This window comes from Acinonyx jubatus, chromosome D3 (assembly GCF_027475565.1).
Source record: "Acinonyx jubatus isolate Ajub_Pintada_27869175 chromosome D3, VMU_Ajub_asm_v1.0, whole genome shotgun sequence".
Taxonomy (NCBI): domain Eukaryota; kingdom Metazoa; phylum Chordata; class Mammalia; order Carnivora; family Felidae; genus Acinonyx; species Acinonyx jubatus.
The window spans coordinates 68,385,652-68,405,365 of NC_069392.1; the positions used below are offsets into that span (position 1 = coordinate 68,385,652).

The window sequence follows — 19,714 nt, forward strand, 5'->3', positions numbered from 1 at the left end:
GAGCCGGGAGAATCCACACAGGGTCTTGCTCTTGTGTGATTATTAAACACTACATAGAGACATTGGATAGGAGCAGCGGCAACCAGTTATCTCTTGTGGGTTTTCTGATTGCTGTCTCGGGTCCCACAAGGAGACAGAAGGAAGACAAAGGCAATCCCTTGTCAAGGGGCACAGGGCAAGCTAATGGCAGTTGAGTGGTGTCACTTGGCACCCCAGCCCCATAGTCTGATTGCTGGGACAGCCCACAGCAAGCGTCCAGGGCATTTCATTCACTCAGACAGCATGGCATAACGGTAAGAGCATGGAGTGTGGAGACACATTGCTGGGGTTTGAAGCCCAGCTATGCCATATCCCGCTGGGCACACTTGGCCAGGTTCCTCCGCCTGGCTTGTAAGATGTGCCCCCACGATATGTTGCTAGGAATATCACTGTGAAGTTAGATGACATAAAGTACATTGTCATCTGTTGTTATCATGGAGTGTTGTTATTATTTAGGGTGGTTGTACTTAGTGTTGCTATTATTTAGGGAAGCGGTGACATCTGTGTGATATTATTTCAGCAATCTACTGTGTGATAGTTTTACCTGCCATACTACCATCATGGCTAGTGGTTTTAATTCTCTCAAAAACCCCACGGGATAAATATGGGAGGTGTTCATGTTCTGGTTAACGGATGACGAAACTGGGGCACCTGGGTGGCTCAGTCGGTTAAACGTCAAACTCTTGATTTTGGCTCAGGTCATGATCCCACGGTTCGTGGGTTCCAGCGCAGAGCCTGCTTGGGAATCTCTCTCCCCCTTTCTCTCTGCCCCTCCTCCACTAGCTGTCTCTCTCTCTCTCTCTTAAAATAAATGAACATTAAACAAATTTTTAAATAAAACAGATGAGAAAACTGAGGCTCAAGTTCACATAATCTGTACATGGCAAGGGTCAGATGTGAGCCCAGAGAACTCTCTTCATCAGCCAGATCATCCATCTCCACTCTGCTGCCCCTTATAGTCCCCTCCCAGACGTCTCAGTCCCCAACCGAGCCTAAGGCCGTCCCTAAAGCCTCCCTGGGTGGGAGACTGCCTCTTCCTGGGAGTTTCTGACAGATTCCGTGAGGCTCTTCGTAACAACTTGATGAGAGGTTACAAGGATGATTTACCCTTGGCCGTGGGCTGATGTTAGAGTGACTTGACTTGCTCTGCACCTGGGAGGACACCTGGAGCTGGCTGGCCAGAGTGAGGGTCCCACTGGGAGCGTGGGATGGAGCAGCGTGGGCCACGTCACTGAGGCCCGAGCCCAGCCGAGCTTGGACCACCTGAGCACAGCCGAGGTAGAACACGAACCACAGGTCTGTGCGTGGGGTGTCAGAGGGGACCTCTCTCTGGGGATGTCCAGCTGCTTCAGACCAGGAGATGCTTCAGATCTGGAGCACCTTCCTCCGTGTTGCACAGGTGAGGACGGCACTTCCTGCTCAAGCTCTTGGAGAAGGGAATGAAACAGGTCTTCCCAATCCAGCCTCAACTTCCACCCCAGCCTCCTCTCCCTCCATGTCTCCTGCGGGCCAGCAGACCCAGCCTCCCGCCCATCTCTTCTCTTCCAACATCAGGCTTCTCAAGGCTCTTCAAGGCTCTGACAGCACCCGAAGTTCTCTCCATCTCCCCACTTCGCCTCCTGGGTAGCTTCTACTCACCCTGCAAGTCTCAATTTAAACATCACTTCCCCAAAGTAACTTTTCCCCAAAGTAATTGTCTCCTCGGCACCCTGGCTCATAGCATCCTGTACTTTCCCGTCATACATTTATCACAGTTATGATCATACACAGGCACTCTTTGTGCCATTATTTGTGTCACAGCCGCCCCTCCGCCCCTGGACTGTGAGTTGCATGGGGCCCCTGGGGCCCCTCTGCCTGGTACGTAGCAAGGCTCAATAAATATTACATGAAAGTATTAAATATTAAATGCTACTACATGCAAATGCTTTGGACAGTGGAAAGTTGGTTTGCAAATGAGTTTTCATCTTGATTTTATTGCTATCCATGGGGCAACCAAACAGTGAAAGAGCTGTGTGCAGCAGCTGAGGCTTCCAGAAGAGACCAGGCAAAATAGTTCCTAAGGAGACGTCTCAGCGGTGCGATCTTTCGGTGTGGCCATTCTTAAAGCAGGGTGGTAGGCCAGTGAGCCTGAGGAGGCATCCTGCACCCAGTCTCATAAACAATCCGCGTTTCGCATCCTGAGTTTGTCAGTGATGATATGGAAGCTGGGAAAAGAAGAAAAGGGGCTGAACACCCGGGGGGAATGACGCGCCATCACTCTCTGGGTTTATTTTTGCTGAAGCTAGGCTGTTCCCACCTTGTTAACGACACCCTGCCTTCGGCGGTGCCCCGAGGGAACGTGCGCGCGCCAGGATTCTGCCGGAAAATCCCTTCTCTGGTCCCACTTTCTGTCAGTTGTGCTGGACGCTCTCCAACACTCCCACTAAATCTCCTCTCTGTCTGCACACCTCTGCTCAGCTGCCCTGACCTCCTGCCTCTGCACCTTTGCCACGGATCCAGGGTGCTGCCTCATGGTAGCCTGTCTCCAGAGTTTGTGTCATTCCATATGAACGCGCTGCTCGTGTCCTGGGCAGCTGACCATGTTTGCGCCCGCAGGTCACACTCCGGGGACATGTGCATGTAGGGGTCACTTCTGCCAGGCACCTCTTGTATTTTCCACTCTTGAGCCCCTAGCCCCCTTCCCGCTCCCATCTATTCATTGAGCCATCACCTGTTTGCTTAGCACCTGCTGTAGGTCAGACACTGAAGGTTGTGCGGGGTGGGGGGGGGGCGGTGCATAAGGCAGACCCAGCCACGGTGCTTTTGCACATGGGACTCCCGTCCAGTAGGAAGGAGGCTGCACAGGATTCATGGAAGCGTATGCATTGTGCTTTATGAGCTCAGAGAAGGAAAAGTTCACCTCAAAGGTGGCAGGTGACATTTGGGCTTGGGTAGGGTTGTTCTAGGAACTCAATGAGGATCGTGTCATCAGCAGACAGGGCCGCACCTGCCTGGGCTGAGGTGACTCAGGGATGATCACCCCAATCCGCAGTTGTGGGGTACAGTTCCTGGAGAGCAGCTGGACAGAAGTGGGAAAGCAGATACGGGTCTGATGGGAAGCTGTGCCTGGTGCTTGGGTTTAATCTCTGGGCAGTGGAGAGCTGTTAAAAAGATTTTTTTTTTAATCAGGAGATGGAAACGATCAGATGTATTTCAGAAATATTGGAAGCAGAAGGAGGATGGATTGGAGGGGTACAGGAAGTGGCCGGGAGAGCATCTGGGAGCTGCGGGATCTTCCCTCATTTGTTGGCTCCGAGCGTACTCCTTGAGGGGGGCCACGGTGTTCTCCGCCCGCAGGGAAACCCTAGGGAAAGGTCCTCGCGCCCTGCCCCCACTGGGGGGCGGGGGCCACAGCTAGAGACGGCAGGGTGCAGGCTGTTAACACATTGGGACATCCAGAACCTACACTAAGGCTGTGCAGATGAAGAAAGGGGGGCAGATAGTAATATTTCTCAGGCACGGTCTTACTTCCCTCCCTTATCATCACCTTCACCCAGTCACGGCCCTCACTGCCGTGAGGCCCTCACCTCTCCCGGGAGGTGGCCTCCCCACGAAGCCTTGGAAGTGGGTGGAAAGAGAAGGAGCACATCCAGGTTGAGAGAGCATCGTGAACACAGGCACAGGGGGGTTTCCAGGCCATAGTCCCAACCACTGTCTCCAATAGCTCAGCAGAAGAAATCAGAGCAGATCTTTGGTCCTCCGAGCCTGGGTGAGCTCGGCGTTGAAGCTGGCACTGTGTCCCTTTCCTCAGTTGTGTCAGAGAGAGACAGAACACATTGATCCACTAGTCAAAGAGATCACTATCAAAGTCAGCCTTTTCTGCTTTTAGTTTTGTTTCAAAGAAGTATGCTTGCCTTATAAAACTATGCAGAGGGTAGGGTGTCGGGGCGGGGGGCTAGGCATTGGCCTGAGACCCTCCACTTTGGTTCCGGACGACCAGGACTCGTGCAGGATCACTTGACTCAATCCTGATGAGACCCCGAATTGTATTTCTCTGCAGGCTTGCTGAGGCCAGGCCTCTTGAGCAGATTCCTAGTCTGCCTCCATTGGGGGTTCTAATTTGCAATTTAGGCGGTGGAAACAGATCCAGGACTAAAACCAGTTTACATGGCTAGTTGAAAAAAGAAGATGATTTTGTCATTGGTAAAATAAAGCTTTGCTTTAAAAGCAACCTTCTTCCCATCCAGAAGGTTCTCACTGGAAGGAAGGTAGGGGTTGTGTCCCTCCCACCACCCTCGGTGAGCAGTAGCCTCGCTGAGTTTGCTCCAGGTGAGAGGGACTGAGTGAGACAGCTTCTCCGGCCTACGTTGCCTGGGTCCCGCCGCCTCTCCTTACGAGCTAGACTTTACCTTTTCCTTCAGGTTCCAGAGAGCAGCTCTGCCCACGATGAATATCCAGTCAACTGCCTTACGTCTCCATTGAGCCCCAGTTTGCCTTGGCCCTCAACACTGGGATGAAGGCAATATGTATTGAGTGGCCTTCCTCCTAGAAGGTGGCTTGGAGGCTGGGTCTACTTATAAGCCAGGTGGGGGCTGAGACCCTCTCCAGGCAGCCCCCCTGCCCAGACCCATTGACTGCCCTCCCGTTCCCGGCACACGACAGCAAGAAGACAGAGCCTGTTTTGTGCTATTTCTTTTTAAAACCCAGTGAATCCTAAACCTCATTTGTCTGGCGTGTGGCAGGGGAAGGGAGAAGCAAAGGAATGCTTTGCTGCGTCACCGTCCAGCCCATCGCTGACCACGCACTCGTGCTGCGTCAGCTGCGATGCCAGCCCTGATCCGGGTTTCCAGCTGACTACACCGTGCAGGTAAAATCCAGTTCCCGCCCCAGGATGGCCTGTACCTGGGAGCACTGTGGAACTCTTGGCTGCCGACCAGGATTACGTTTGTCCAGCCAATGCGCTGTGTTGTGTTGGTCATGCTGCTGCTGTTGTCCAGGTTGCTGCCTATTCTGCACTGAGGACTTTATCGATGTGTCCAAGGCTCCCAGGCAGTGAGGGTGTCTGTGTGCCACACGCTAACCGCAGCCACGAAGAAGGCAGGCAGGCAGCCGTGTCTGGGAGTGGAGATGGGCTCCCTCTCTCTTCCCTTTCCTCCCCTTGCTCTCTCTTCATTCCTCCTCCCTGACCTCCTTCTCTGTCTCTCTCCCCAGTTCCTCCTCCTCAACCCTGCTCCCCCAACGAAGGCCCACACTGTGCCTTGAAACATCAGGGTTCTGAGTGCTCGGTTTCCCACTGGCGTGTGTGAGCGTATGAGTGTCCACATGCCCGTGATTACTCGCTGTCTTGGTTGGTTATACCTGCATGGGCAGAGGCGTCTCTGGCTCCTGGCCTTATGGGGGCCCAGGCGTCCTCAGACTAAAGTGAATTGGAACTTTCCTTCTAAATCAAACACCGGCTCACTGCCACACAGGCCAGGCACTATGCTAGGCCCCAGCCAGCCCTGCGCCTCCTCGGTGGGGACAGGGATCAATTCAGCATCCTCTCCTTCTTCTGCCCTCTGGGGCAGCCTGGCTCCCTGCTCCGCTCTCAGCGAAGGGAGAGGACTCCAGTTTGGAGAGCTGACAGCTGCTGCCACGTGGTCCATATGTGACATTTCCCCCTGATACACAATAATTACTCAAGTTGAGGAGGAAAAGCTGCTACTTCACAGCTCGCCATTCCTCGCCACGCATAGCTCTTTGCCAGCTGGGTCAGGATCCCCTTCCTCATTTGAGGGAGGGAGGTCCAGAAATCCTCCACAAGGTCATCCTGAGGCCCAAGAAATGCCTGGAAGGACCTGCTCCCCAAACCTGCAGCCTGGGCACTCTACAATGCCTGGTTCCTGCCTCTCGGACTGACCTTGGAAGAGTCATTTCCCTTTTCTTGGCCTCAGTTTCCTCATCCGGCAGGGGTGGGAGCATTGGTTCCCACTGCAATTTGTATGGACCAACCTGGCACTGATCTACACTCTAAGTCAAGGATGGTCACCTTTCTCACATGAAGTCCAGACTAGCTAACAGCTGTCACCATCAGTTGGTGGGAAACCCAGTGTCACCGTCAGGGCTCCTGTTCTTTGCCTTTTTTATTTAAGAATGCCAGGTGGGGGGGGGGGGGTTCCTTGGTCCCCTGCCCACCTCTGTGCTTCCTCCTCGTCTGTTGCCTCTATTGCTTTCTTTTCCACCCTTCCTGCTCTTCCAGACAGTGGAGCCATTTGCCTTCTTCTCCAGGGAGCTCATAATTTGAAGGCTGATCACTACATTATCTCCCCTTTCCATGTCCAATGGGGTTTGATGGCCTCCCATGGGGCCCCGACCATCAAGACACGAGAGGCTTTTGTGTGTGTGGAATCCTTTACAGGCTTGCGGGGGACTCACTGTTCCTCAGTGACTAGTGACACTCCCTGGCGTCCCTCCTAGAGCAAGCACCCAATAGCACATGTTTGCTCTCCGGTAGGTCCTCTTCCTACAATGGGATTTCTGTGGCATGTGGTTCTGACTCTGAGGGTCTGATCACCTTTCAGTGAAGGAAGTATTCACAAGGAGAGCAGAAGAGAGGGCGGTGGGCACATGGCAACAGAGTTCAGTAAGTTAGAATAGAGTGAACGGCGTTGCCATAATGGACTTGGTGAGCCACTTGGTGAGTGTCTTAGTTCAGGCGGCTGTACCATAGACTGGGTGGCTTATAAAGAACAGAAATTGATTTCTCATGGTTCTGGAGGCTAGTAGTCCAAGATCAGGGTGCCAGCATGGTGTCTGATAAGGACTCTCTTCAGAGTTGCAGACCACCAACTTCTCATCGTGTCCTCACATGGCAGAAGGGACAAGAGAGCTCTCTGAGGTCTCTTTTTATAAGGGCACTAATACAATTCATGAGGGCACCATGCTCATGATACAATCACCTCCTCAAGGTCCCCCCTCCTAATACCATTACATTGGGAATGAGGATTTTAACATACGGATTGGCAGGGGGGCTTGGGGGACGCATATATTCAGTCCATTTATGCGATTCATCGTAGATTCATTGCTAGACACTTCGTTCTGGGCTGGATGTTGCAGTGTATGCTGGTTCATAAGAGAAGATAGGGATAATTTAGTTCTAAAGCTCCCCCCTGCCTGCCCCTCGCAAAACAACAATAGCAACAACATCAACAAACAAGACTTAAAACATACGTGGGGCACCTACGTGGCTCAGTTGGTTAAGTGTCCGGCTCTTGATCTCGGTTCGGGTCATGATCTCATGGTTTATAAGATCGAGCCCCGTGTTGGGCTCTGCACTGACAGCATGGAGCCTGCTTGGGATTCTCTCTCTCCCTCTCTCTCTCTGTTTCCCTCTCTCGTTCTCTCTCTCCCTCTGTCTCTCTCTCTCAATATCAATAAAAACTTTAAAGAGACTTAAAATGCACATGCAAAAGCTAGTGGGTTAATATCTCTTCCCGCATGGAGGGCACTCACTGTTGGAAGAATGGAGGTACAAGCCCAAAGGATGAGAAAAGGCAACGTCTCTGACCCCTCCCCCTCTGAACCCAGCAAAGGTCACTATGGAAGTTGCTTATTTTAGTGTACGTGGGTTATGGTCGTGACTTACGTCTAATTTGTGCTTTCTGCTTCCGAAAGTGTGTTTGTATTACCAGCCTCGTTTGCTCTTATCCCCATGAGGAAGTGGGGCAGTGTGGTTATTCCCACCTCACAGATTTGAAACTCCTCCTGGTTTGCTCCCAGGCAGCCGTGGGACTAGAACTCAAGTTTCCTGGCCCCCAGCCCATGACGTTCCTTCTCAGCTGTGACAGCCCCATGTGGTCCAGGGATTACTGTTGTCACCTGAGTTGTCAAAACACCACTTCTGTCCCTTATGAACAGGGAGAAGCAGTCGCTAGGAGAGGGAACTCTTTTCTGCTCTGCAAATGATTTCTTTGTACCTCTGAGCACAAGCCCTGTAAATGATTAGCCTCCCTGGGAATAGTAGGAGGTAGCTGAGTGCACACATTCGTTGGCTATTGGGCCACGTGACTGGGTCAGAAGTAGGGCTTGGGAAGCGAAGTCAAAAACCCTTCCCTCTTGGGAAGCGAAGTCAAAATGTAAAGGGACTAAATGCAGGATTCGAACTGGACAAGACTTGTGAAATTCTCATGTCTGTTTAGCGTCTCTCATGGGGAGGAAGGAAGTGAGTATTACAAATCTGAATTTATAAACGCTGGTCTAGAGTATGAGACTTCTCTGGAGAAGTTGTTGAGTAGGTTAGGAGTTAGGCACTGGGACTGTAGTGATGTAGAGGATGGAGACCCTGCCCTCACCAAGCTTCCAGTCAAACACAGAAGACAAGCAATTAAAGCAGAAACAGAAAGGGAGAAAAGTGACATGAAGAGGGCACAAGGGGACACAGCCTGACAGGTAAGCTAGTCTGGGGAAGGAGAAGAGCATCAGGGAAGGCTTCCTGGCTGAAGGGGCATTTAAGCTTAGACCCAAAAGATGAGTAAGAATTAGCCAGGGGAAGAGGACCGGGACCAAGGTCAAGCAATGGCAGTGTGAGGTCAGAGAGAGCCATGCTGTGGATGCATATAGGCTCTGCTCTGAAGGTCAGCTCCAGGCCATTAGCAGAGGCTCTCGGGGATGCTGCTTTTCCTGGCTCATCAGGACAGAGGAGGTGGTCACTGATTACCAACATCTGCCATAGGTGCAAAATGCGTTGATAGTAATATATGAGATATATTTCCATATTTTCCATTTCTGGTCTAAAAGCAACATAACTTAATGCTGTGTCCTTTAGCTACAGACCAGGGATCTTTCAACATCCCTGCCATAGGCTGACCCTGAAGGTAGGGAGTAAGTAGTCCCATGGATGGTAGGGCACGTGGGGTCTGAACAATGAGCTCCAGCAACTTTGTGCTTTCCCACAACAGCTTATTAAATCTTGCCTCACAGAGAGCGATCTCCAGATTCAGGGAAGGCACAGTGGCCTGCGGGCCCCGTGCAGTGGGTGCTAAGTCAAATGCAGAAGAAATTAAAGATGCAGACTCTACTTTTGAGAAGCTTAGCCCCTGGCTGGGATCTCTGCCTTCAGAACAGTCCAAACAAAGCAAGCCCCAAATGGGGCCTCACCGTATTTCGCCACGGATGTTAGAAGTGTCCTGATTTCGATTTTGAAAGACGTCTTCAGCTATCCCAGGTTTCTTTCCTTAAAAAAAAAAAAAAAAAGAACAGATAAGAAATTTCCCCTCGAATCTACAAAGTTCAAGTGTAGGAGTCGTCTAAAATCAGGATTAAACAGCGACCCACACACACTCGTGACCCACCCTGCAGTCAGACTCACAGCCTCAAGCCTGTACAGGTCCAGCTGTGCAGCCAGTGGCGACCAGCACCCACAGGTCACACGCAGGGACCCACACTGCTCCCCTCCCCAGCTTTGCGTCGACGTGGGCTTGGCACTCCGGGCGAGGCTGCCAGAATTTCTTTCCGTGCTCTGTCGGTATCGTTGGGAAGCCCGGAAAGTCTTTGTTCTCCCTGGCTGGTTATGTAATTTTCAAGAGAAAAGGCAGAGTGAAGACTGAACTGAAGGCTCCTGGCCTTTGCGTTTGGGGGAGGAAGTAACAACCCCAAGGTCTGATGATCCCTCTGCTAATGTCTTTCTCCTAGCCTTCGGTGAGCTGTCCTCTTGCTCCCTCTCAGAGGGATAAAGACAAAAGAGGTTCCTCTCCTGTTTCTTACCGGCATGATCTCCAGGAAACCGTATAAGGGAAAGGAGCCAGGGTGGTGGCATCACCGCCTTGCAGGAACATTAAGACATTTGCATATCCCGGGGGAGGGTGCTCACTGGGGCCTGGCTCCCCTGCTCGAGACCTATTTACAGGAATGCTTTTGGCTTGGCTGGGCTGTGTGTGAAGGGGCACCCCGGGACCTCGGTGGGTGGTGGTGCCGGGCATGGGAGAGGCTCGGGCACAGGAAATGCAGGCTGAGTTGGCATCACGGGCCGCAACATTTGCAGCACCTGCCTGCCCACGCACCTGGGTTTCCACAAAGAGGAAAGGCCTCCCGGGTCACTTGCCACAAACTCCTCCAGCTGGCTCACCTCCTGGGTGGAGGGGGAGTGGTACTTCGTGTCAAAACCGGCAAGTGCAAAAGAGTTCTTGCTCCTGATTCCTGGGAGCATCACAGCTGCCACCCAGGGCAAGACTGTCTCGGTCCCTAAGATCAAAGTTAGCGATAACATGGTGCTAACTGCCTCAGGACCAGCCCTCCCTTCCTAGGTGAGGAAACAAACACCTTCTGGTCACTATGCTCTTCCAGGGCCTGTGTGGCATCTGTGCTTGAACCCCCACCTTTCCCCCCCATTCACCCTGGAGGGATTCAAAATGTCACCAACACTTACTGCAAACATGTAGTCATTCCTACGTCAACTGGCATTTATTTCTTGAGTCCCTACCATATGCCAGACACAAGACGAGACCCTGGGGCTATATCAATGAAAAAAGAGATGTGAAGATTCTGCCCCCGCCCCCCGAGGCTCTGTCTGGCTCTGGAATATGATGAGATCCAAGCCAGCTAAGACCCAGGACCCCTGGCCCAAGAATTCTCAAAGTCTCCAGCCCACTTTGCCTCTTCTCCAACTTGGAAATGTCAGGAACTGCAGGTCTCCAAGTTTCTCCTCTAGATCAGTGATCTTTTGCTATATAACAAACACCCTAAAATTTAGCTGCTTAAACATTTATCCTCACACAGTTTCTGTGGTCAGGAAATTGGGCCCAGCTTAGCCGGGTGCTTGCGACATAAGATCTTTCACGAGGTGTCATCAGGCTGTGGTCAGGGCTCTAGTCTTCTCATGGCTCACCTCAGGGAAGGTCTGCTTCCAAGCTTGCTCCCGTGGTGGCCAGCGGGCCTCAGAAGGTCCCCTTGCAAGAACTCTTGTGGATGTCCCCCCCACCAATGGCTGCCTTAGGACATGGCCACTGGCTTCCCTGAGAGTGATCACTCCAGATGGAAGCCACAGTCCTTTTATAACTCTATCTCAGAATTGACCTCTCATTACTTCTGCCATACTGTTTCTTAAAAGCGAGTCCAGATGCTCCTAAGTCCAGCATGCTCCTAAGAGGAGAGGATTACACAGGGCTTGAAGCCATTCAGGTGGAGATCATTGGTAGCCATCTTAGAAGCTGCCTTCCACATCCTCCAAGAGGCTTCACTGGCTGATCAGTCCTCAGTCGGCCTCATCCCGATCTTGCACTTGCTGTGGGAATCACGAAGTTAGTCCCTGAGTGTTCTTCATTGTTTCTGAAATTGTTATTGCGGTGGTTCCTCTTTCTCAATGGGACTATACGCTCCTTGAGGTCAGGAGCTGTGTTCTGCATCTATCTCCCACCCGACCAACCATGTGCCTGGCCAGTTACTATCCGATAATTTCAACTTCGAGTTAAAGAAAAAAAAAAGGCAATAAAAATAAATTAAACAACAGTAGAACTTAACAACCTCACTTGGCAAAAAAGCTGGAAGCATTTCTAGGTTTGGCTCAGCTACTTGGCCACATCAGCAACGCTCCCGGCTCTGTGCCAGCTCTCCTATGCTGGCCTTTGTCCCCAGGCTTGTTTCCATGTGGTCTCAAAATGGCTGCTAGAACACCAACATCACTCTCTCCCACAACTGCATCCAGAGATGGGAGTGGTGTTTCTTCTTCTCGGGAAGGAAAACTTGTCCTCAGCACCTACCCTCCGTGGCAGACTTTCCTTTAATACTTACTATGCGGAACTGGATCATATGACCGCCGCTAAGCCAACTGCTGCCAAAGGGACCTGGGTTACCATGATTTTGACTCAACAGCGATGGGTATAGGATACTCCATTGCCCTGTGGGGTGTTGGAAATGTGTGAGGCTGTCACAGGAACCAGAAATGCTGTCGGGATTTAGTGGGTGGAGACCAAGGTCGCTAAACTTTTGACACCAGTGGATCATACAGCTCCACAAAACAAATAAGTCTTCTGCTCAAATGCCAGTACTGTTACTGCTGGAAACGGTGGCTTTAGCCCGTGGTTCTCAGCTGGGAGTGGTTGTGTGCCTGCCCCTCCGGTGACAGTTTGAATGTTTAAAGACATTTTGGTTGTCATGACTCAGGGGTGCTCTGACATCTAGTGGGTAGAAGGCGGGGTGCTGCCGAACATCCCGTAGTGCGTGGGTCACCCCACTGCTAAGAAGGACCTGGCTCGCGGTGTCAATCATGCTGAGGCCGAGAAACCCTGGTTTAGAACAATCCTGCGTCATCCCTCGGTTGGGCTCAGCTGCTTAATGACTGACCCAGACCTGCTTTCTGTCCATTCGGAGGAAGTGGGAATGGTTCCTGGGTAGGCAGCCAGTGTCAGTCAGCCCCAGGACCTGGTGAATCAGGAAGCTGGGAGGACGCTCAGCTCGGTTCACGTCGAGGATGGCCAGTCTCTGCAGACCGGGCTCTGGCTTGTCTGAAGCTTACATTAGCCAAGAGGTCAAGGACCAGTTGGAAGGCAGGGTTATGGTTGTTGAACTCGTCTTAATGTTCTATTTCTCACTTTCTGTTTCCATAAAGCAGGCTATGAGCCGTGGCCTCCACATTGGGGCTGAACCAGGCTGAAAAGGTGGCTGCCTCTTGATTTAATTTGAAAAGTACCGGAAGGTGTGCATATCCCCAAATTTGCCCTTCTCTAGGCCCGGGTAGTCACCCTGGGCCTAGGTGGGTCATGGTGAGAATCACTCCCTTGGGCTCAGATCAGGGGCTGCGGTGCTGAGAAGCGTGGCCTTTGAGTCATCGCCTGCTAGTGGTGTAATTTTGGGCAAGTTACTTCCTTCAGGGGCTTCATGGGAGCGTGACACAAACCTCACAGGGTTGTGGTGAGACCCAACTGAAATCTTCAGGCACGGCTCCTGGCCCATGGTGATCCCATGGTGACCCTCAGTCAGTGTAGCTACCCTGTCTCCATCAGGTCGCCTTCGCCACCTCTCCAGAAAGCCTCTGAAGGTGCAAGTGGGTGTGTAGGGGTGAGGCACGTCAACAGTAGCCTGAAAAGTACCAGAGTCAGAAATAGAAGGTAGCTTGTGGGCCCTGAGGCCATGAAACCTGCAAATGACCTTAACTATGCCCAGGGTGGGGGCCGAAGCCCAGAATAACTCCCTGGGAGGGCAGGCTTGGGGTAGTGCCACCATGAGGGGCAACAGGAGGACTGAGTCCAAGGACAGAGGAGACCATGCAGGAGGAGCCGGAAAGGTCGGGGCTAAGGCACACTTTGGTGTCTCCTTAGGAACAACCTAGAGGATGTTTCTACACAGTCAAGAGCAGGGGTTGACAGACTGTGGCCCCCTAACCAAATTGAGTCTCCCACCTGTTTTTGTAAATAAAATTTTTTTGAAATGCAGCCATGCCCTTTGTTTGGGTATTATCTATGGCTGCTTTCGTGCTACGAGGCAGGGTTGAGTAGTTGCAACAGAGACGGTATGTTCTGCAAAGCCTTAGACATTTATTCCCTGGCCCTTTATAGAAAAATTTGCTGATCTCTGGTCTAGAGGATTTTATTCACATGGACTATAGTGATTAAGGTCACGAACCTTAGAGTCAGACAGACTTGACTATAATGTGAATGATGCCGCCTAGAATTGTGCAGTGTGCAGCCTGTTCAACTGTAAACATCAGCCCTGCCTGAGAAGGCTTTCCTGCAGGTTTTTGGGTGCTCAAGAGAGAGAAGAACGCACTGTCCGTGAAATATCAGCACCTCCTTGGGGGCCACAGTTCCTGCTGAAAGTCAACAGCAGCATGCGGTTTGGGAGGATCTGAGCAGGCAGAGTTGAGTCTAAATTTAGAATTTCCAAAGCTGCTTTGTAAACGAGCTCCCCAGGAAACCCAGCAAGGGACAGTTGGCACACACCATCTCATTTCTGGTTTGTCTCCACGTGTTAAAAGGCTGGATGCGTGAGAGGATCATTAATTGGCCCCAACTAAAGTATTGCAAGAGAGTCCGTGGGAAATCAGTGGAGAAATGAAGGTCCATTGCTAGGAGCCTAGGGGTAGGTGTTTCTACTCCTGCGTTTTATTATAACATTCACTGTGAATCATGGGAGCCAGGCTACCCTTGCAGGAGTTGCATGCATTCTTCTTGCTCACTGTCATGTGAGCACAACTGAACCCATGACCTTTCCTTCCTTCAAGGTGAATGCCAACTGCCTGGTTTGAAATCGCACCTGATTCAGAGTAGCTCTGAGCCACCAAGTTCAAATGGAGAATGGCTGTGCTTTGCCCTGAGGAGTTGCCATACTGTTGTCTCTGCAACGGTGGGCACATCCAGATGCTGGGTCTGCCCCTCTCCAGGGCCGATGCGCTCATGCCCCCTGGCGTGTCATGCAAACAATGAACCGCTAAAGCCAAGACATCTTAGGTAATAGGTGTTTTGCAATCAGTCCACCTGTGGAGAAAAGCAAAAGGTTTACAGTGGAAATTTTAGAGGAATTATAGAAAGAAACTTAGAAAGCGAAGAGGGCTGAGAAGGGATGAGTAACAGTCAACTCACACGGGAACAGAGAAACAGCTGCCTGGAATTCTCAGAGGCAGCCTCTGAGCAGCAGGTGACACCGAGAAGGTTGAAGTTAAGAAATCTGATGTGTCTGAGTGGTTGGGGCGTGTGAGAAAAGCCCTCCTGAACAAGTTGTATTGCACCAGCAGAGTTAGGGAGGGGAGGCTGATCATCTAGGAAATGTGGGCAGGACAATTGTGTAGACATAATGAGTGTTCCTCAGCATTGGACGAATGTACGTCCAAGCCATTTAGTTTCCTTTTTGTTTTTCAAACTTGCTTTTAAGTGTATTTTTTTATTTTGAAAGAGAGAGTGAGCAGGGGAGGGGCAGAGAGAGAGGAAGAGAGAGAATCTCGAGCAGGCTCCACACTGTCAGCGCAGAGCCCGACGGAGGGCTTGATCCCATGAACCACGAGATCATGACGTGGGCCGAGTTGGACGCTCAACTGACTGGGCCACCCAGGTGCCCCCAAGTCAGATAGTTTCTGAGTACTGCCTTGTGCCCTGGACTGGAGAAGCTTGAAGTCTAGTTGGGAGATGGACACATATAAGACGTTAAATAACAGCCCAGCTTAGTATGTGGTCAGTGTCAAAGAGGGCATACACAAGAACACTGCAGGAGTTTAGGCAAGGAGAATGTCACCCGGGACACTTCCGGAATGGGAACTCTGGAGTGGAAGTGAGATGCCATCTGGGTTGAGTGGTGGGCAAGACTTCAGTGAGTGGGGAGGAAGCAGGAGAACATTTCAGGAACTGGGAAGGTGGAAGGAATTGAAAGAGTGTACTTAGAGGCCCATGAGGAAGGCAGAGTGGCTGGAAGCAAGTCTTCCCAAGGTGACACGGTACCTGCCCACTGGAGCCAGCCGCGTGTCAGGGAGACCACTCACCCGCACCCACGCAGACACGCACGCATGCACACGTGCATATGTTCAGGGGAGACAGCCCCTCCCTCACGTGAGGGGAAGAGGAAAGAGTTTTAAAAATAAATAAAGCACCTCTTAATTGTTCACAGATTATCTGCATTGCAGCTGATCTGGAACAAATCCTGCTCTCGCTTGCTGGTGATGTCATCTCCTCCTTGCTTAGGTGCTCGGTCCTGTCTGTTTACAACCCAGTGGGAGCTGGAAAGGGAAGAAGGCTTAAGCGTCTCTTCTCATAAAGCAAAATATATAATTGCCTGCTTGCTGTGCCCTTGGGAACTGGACAGGCATGTGGGTAGACAGTGAAAGAAGCTCTGGTTTAGTTTGTTACGTGATGGGCAGCAAGAGCCAGAGGAGGATGGACTGGAGCGCTAGGGTGGCTCTTTTGTTCCCCTGAATTAGGTATCCCGGCGGACTTCGCTAGCATGGGCCACAGAGGGTGGCTCAGAGGCTGGTCCCAGCACTGTCTCTAATTGGCGAGGGATGCTCAGAGTGAATAGTATTCATTTCTCAGTTCATCAAATGTGTTTTGCCCCTGTCTACGCCAGAAACATTGAGCTGCTGTTCTCTGAGCCTCGGTGCCCTCATCTGCAAAGTGAGGACTTGGGCCAGAATCATTATCTCTCAGTGGAGGTGCTGGAATCTGGGGGTGGGTGTCAGTTATTCACCGATGGAGCTGCTTGGCAAGGTGGTTAGGGTTCTGGCCCTGAGCATTAAAGGCCAGTAATGACTCCTGGTCAGATGAACCAAGGAGGGCAGTACCATCCCCAGTTAAGGACCACTGGACTTGTTTGCTATGATCACTTCCCATTCTGAAATTCTGTAAGACTGTGGTTATTTTGCTGCTGGGACCAATAAAAACATCCAGAGTAGGATTGCTGAAGATTTTGTCAAAATGGTAGAATACTAGGTGCCTCTTATTCAAATGCAAGGAAATTTTTAACAAAGTCATCAATAGCTGACCTCTCTTGAGCAATCACTGTGTTCCAGGCCCTTGGCAAATCTCTTTCATTAGAAGTCTTTAGAGGGGATCTGATGGTTTACTTTTTCAGGTCATCTGTGTCCCCTTATTGTCCCCCTTAATTTCAGACATTGAGTTTACTGTTGTTTTGTTTCATTTAGCATTTGCAGAGTTGTGCAAAGTTCAGATATGAAAGCATCTCTACAGGGGGCCCTATAGTATGGTAAGAACTAGATTCACTCCTTTGTGCAGGGTACAGTGTCTGTTCTCTGACTGTCCATGGACTTAATAAACTTATAAAAGCTGCCAGTCCCTCAGAAGCCATAACATTGCCTTTACTCCAGGGGTCTGAATTTACATTGTCTTGCAGTCTTTTTCTCCCCATGTAGGCTCTATGCCTGTAATTTGAGTCAGCAGCCACCAGGGGGCAGTCATGATAGAATTTGAGCCATTGCTTTGAAGAGCTAGGTCCCCACCATCAAAGAGAATACAGTTCACCATGCCAGTCCTGGTGTCATGCTAAGAAGTCTGTGCCCTGCCTTGCTGGGCAGGGAATTCCTTTTTTAGGGTAGCAATAAAATTTCCTTGTTACTTGGTATGTGTGCTTTTGCCACCTCTCTGGAAAGCAAGAGATACACATGTAATTAAACATAAACACGTGGCAAATTCCCTCAAAATATTCAAAGACATTTGCAAAAGAAGGAAGAAAAGGGGTCCAAGTACAAAAAAAAAAAATTATCGATCCTTTATTTTTTGTCTCCAGTTAGTTACTTTTTATGATCAACACCCCCAGCAAGTGCTGATGTATGTGTTTGGAGAGCATAGCAAATTAATTTCTCCAAAGTCAGAGTGGATCATTCCCACCCACAATTGGTGTGTGTTAACCTTTGGGGAGCAGGCATTTACACAAAAGGTGCACCATTTGATGATCTTATCAAATCAGTCCATCTTCTCTCTCTTCCAGGGGAGCGCTGCCCACAGCAGGAGGGCTGGCCGGGCAGTGCAAAGCCTGGAATCCCCTGAGCAAGCAGTGTTTCAGCTGGCTGGACAGATCAAATAACACTTGGGCTGGTTAACAAAGGACACGCAAGTGGGAAGGTGTTGGAAGCTGGAGTGTGGAAATTTACCCAACGCTATTTCTTTGACAGGAAAGGAGACATGGTCTGAAAGATGCCGCATTCCTGCAGCCTCTCTGAGTCCAGCAGAACAGAGTCTTGTTCACGGTGGCGTGGATGAGGGGGTGACAGAGGATGCTGCCCCCTCGGAAGCCTCTGGAGGATCCTGGCGTGGCAGCTGAGTGCCCCTCGGATTTGGGACTTGAGGTGTAACTTGGTGTAGAGCTCAAGAAAGGTGGTTGGGTTCCTCCGGCTTTCTTCACCAGTGCTCACCAGCCTGATTTGGGATATGAAACCTAGGAGGAGCTGGTAGAAAAGGGAGCTGGCGGAGGTAAAAGAAACCCCTAGAAGCCTCCAGAATCCATTGCCGGGATCCCTTCATACTGCTCAGGACACAATAGTTACCAAGCTGCCAGAGGCTGTGACAAAACTGAGCTTTGGACCATCGTAAAGGAACACAGCTCACTAACAGCTCTACATTTCAGCCAGAAGGAACCTCTTTCAACAAAAGATTTAAAGGGGAGTGTGTCTACATTTTTTACCTTGAGGTCCGTTATGGTAGAAAACTTTACATCCACATAGATGATGAGACTGGTTTTTCTTTCCAAGATGCTACGTTTTAAAAAAGCATGAGCCATTCTAAGCTTCGAGGAGAGTTCAGGGTACAGACGAGTTGGCAGACAGCCCTCCCAATGCAAGTTAAGAAAACCCTCTGAGCCTTCTCCTTCCATAGCTCAGCAAGCATGGACATATGCCACTCTTGTCTCCAGGGAGCCGGTGGCAGCGACATCAGCACGAGGAGAGGCATCCCTTGGCTTTGGGACTTGACAGAATGAGGTGTGCTGGGGAAGCCGCTACCCGGGACTTGGCCGATTTTGACCGCCCCTTCACCACGCGGGCAGACCCTGACCACTGAGCCAACAATGGCCGAGAAGGGCGACTGCATCGCCAGTGTCTATGGGTATGACCTTGGTGGGCGCTTCGTTGACTTCCAACCCCTGGGTTTTGGTGTCAATGGGCTGGTGCTGTCAGCTGTGGACAGCAGGGCCTGCCGGAAGGTGGCTGTGAAGAAGATCACCCTGAGTGACTCCCGCAGCATGAAGCATGCGCTCCGGGAGATCAAGATCATCCGGCGCCTGGACCATGACAACATCGTGAAGGTGTACGAGGTGCTGGGGCCCAAGGGCACTGACCTGCAGGGCGAGCTGTTCAAGTTCAGCGTGGCCTACATTGTCCAGGAGTACATGGAGACCGACCTGGCACGCCTGTTGGAGCAGGGCACGCTGACAGAGGAACACGCGAAGCTGTTCATGTACCAGCTGCTCCGAGGGCTCAAGTACATCCACTCCGCCAACGTGCTGCACAGGGACCTGAAGCCCGCCAACATCTTCATTAGCACGGAGGACCTCGTGCTCAAGATCGGGGATTTCGGGTTGGCGAGGATCGTTGACCAGCATTATTCACACAAGGTATGTCTGGCTGGAATGGCAGAAATGGGTGGTCCACAGAATCCTCCAGAGTGCTCACAGCTGTTCAGAAGGGTATTCCTAGCTCCGCTGGAATCAGGGAACTAGAATCTGTACCTGGGAGGGGCTGGAGGGCGCCAGAAAGATCACTGGCCTGAACAGCAGTTGCTGGCCAAGCAGGGGCTGGGGCTGGTGGCCTGGTTCTCAGTCTTGGCTCTGCCCCATGGCCGTGACCAAAAATTCCTAGCTGCACAAGATAGAGTTGGACTAGATGATCTCTCCGATTTCTTCCAGCTCTAAACTCTATGGCTTCAAAACTGTGTGGTTGGTGAATTTGCCTCTAGCATCCTCTTATCCCTGCCATCCACCTAATACCACCTCTCCCTCCTGTCCGCTCAGGACTCCCACTGAGGCCCCTCACCATAGCAGCCTCGTGCTTCCTCTTCACACTCTGTGTCCCATTCTCTCTCTCCGTGGACAGAGGGCACCAACAGTTTACCCGATAAACGAATCCTCAGTATATACTGTCTAGCTAATGGCTCAGCTCTCCTAGGTCCCATGATGCCCTGGCCCCTCGGGGCCATACTGAAGCTACAGGTGTCTAGACGGTCCTGAGACCCCACGTCTCCACCAGCCGCAGAGACATAGCTGACCCAGCCACACTGATGGAGATATCGACACT

The 19,714-nt window shown here is 51.3% G+C and overlaps 1 protein-coding gene across 2 annotated transcripts in view; it reads left to right on the forward strand.

Annotated features, from left to right (window-relative positions):
- MAPK4 (mitogen-activated protein kinase 4) overlaps window positions 1–19,714 on the forward strand; it is a 150,799-nt gene that overhangs the window by 79,717 nt on the left and 51,368 nt on the right. The window contains exon 2 of one of the 2 annotated variants that reach the window (XM_027068968.2): window positions 17,416–19,035. In XM_027068968.2, the coding sequence (XP_026924769.1) occupies window positions 18,490–19,035 (546 nt within the window). In that variant the 5' untranslated portion in view covers window positions 17,416–18,489. The remainder of the gene's footprint in view (window positions 1–17,415; window positions 19,036–19,714) is intronic. The other variant, XM_027068969.2, reaches the window with a different exon arrangement.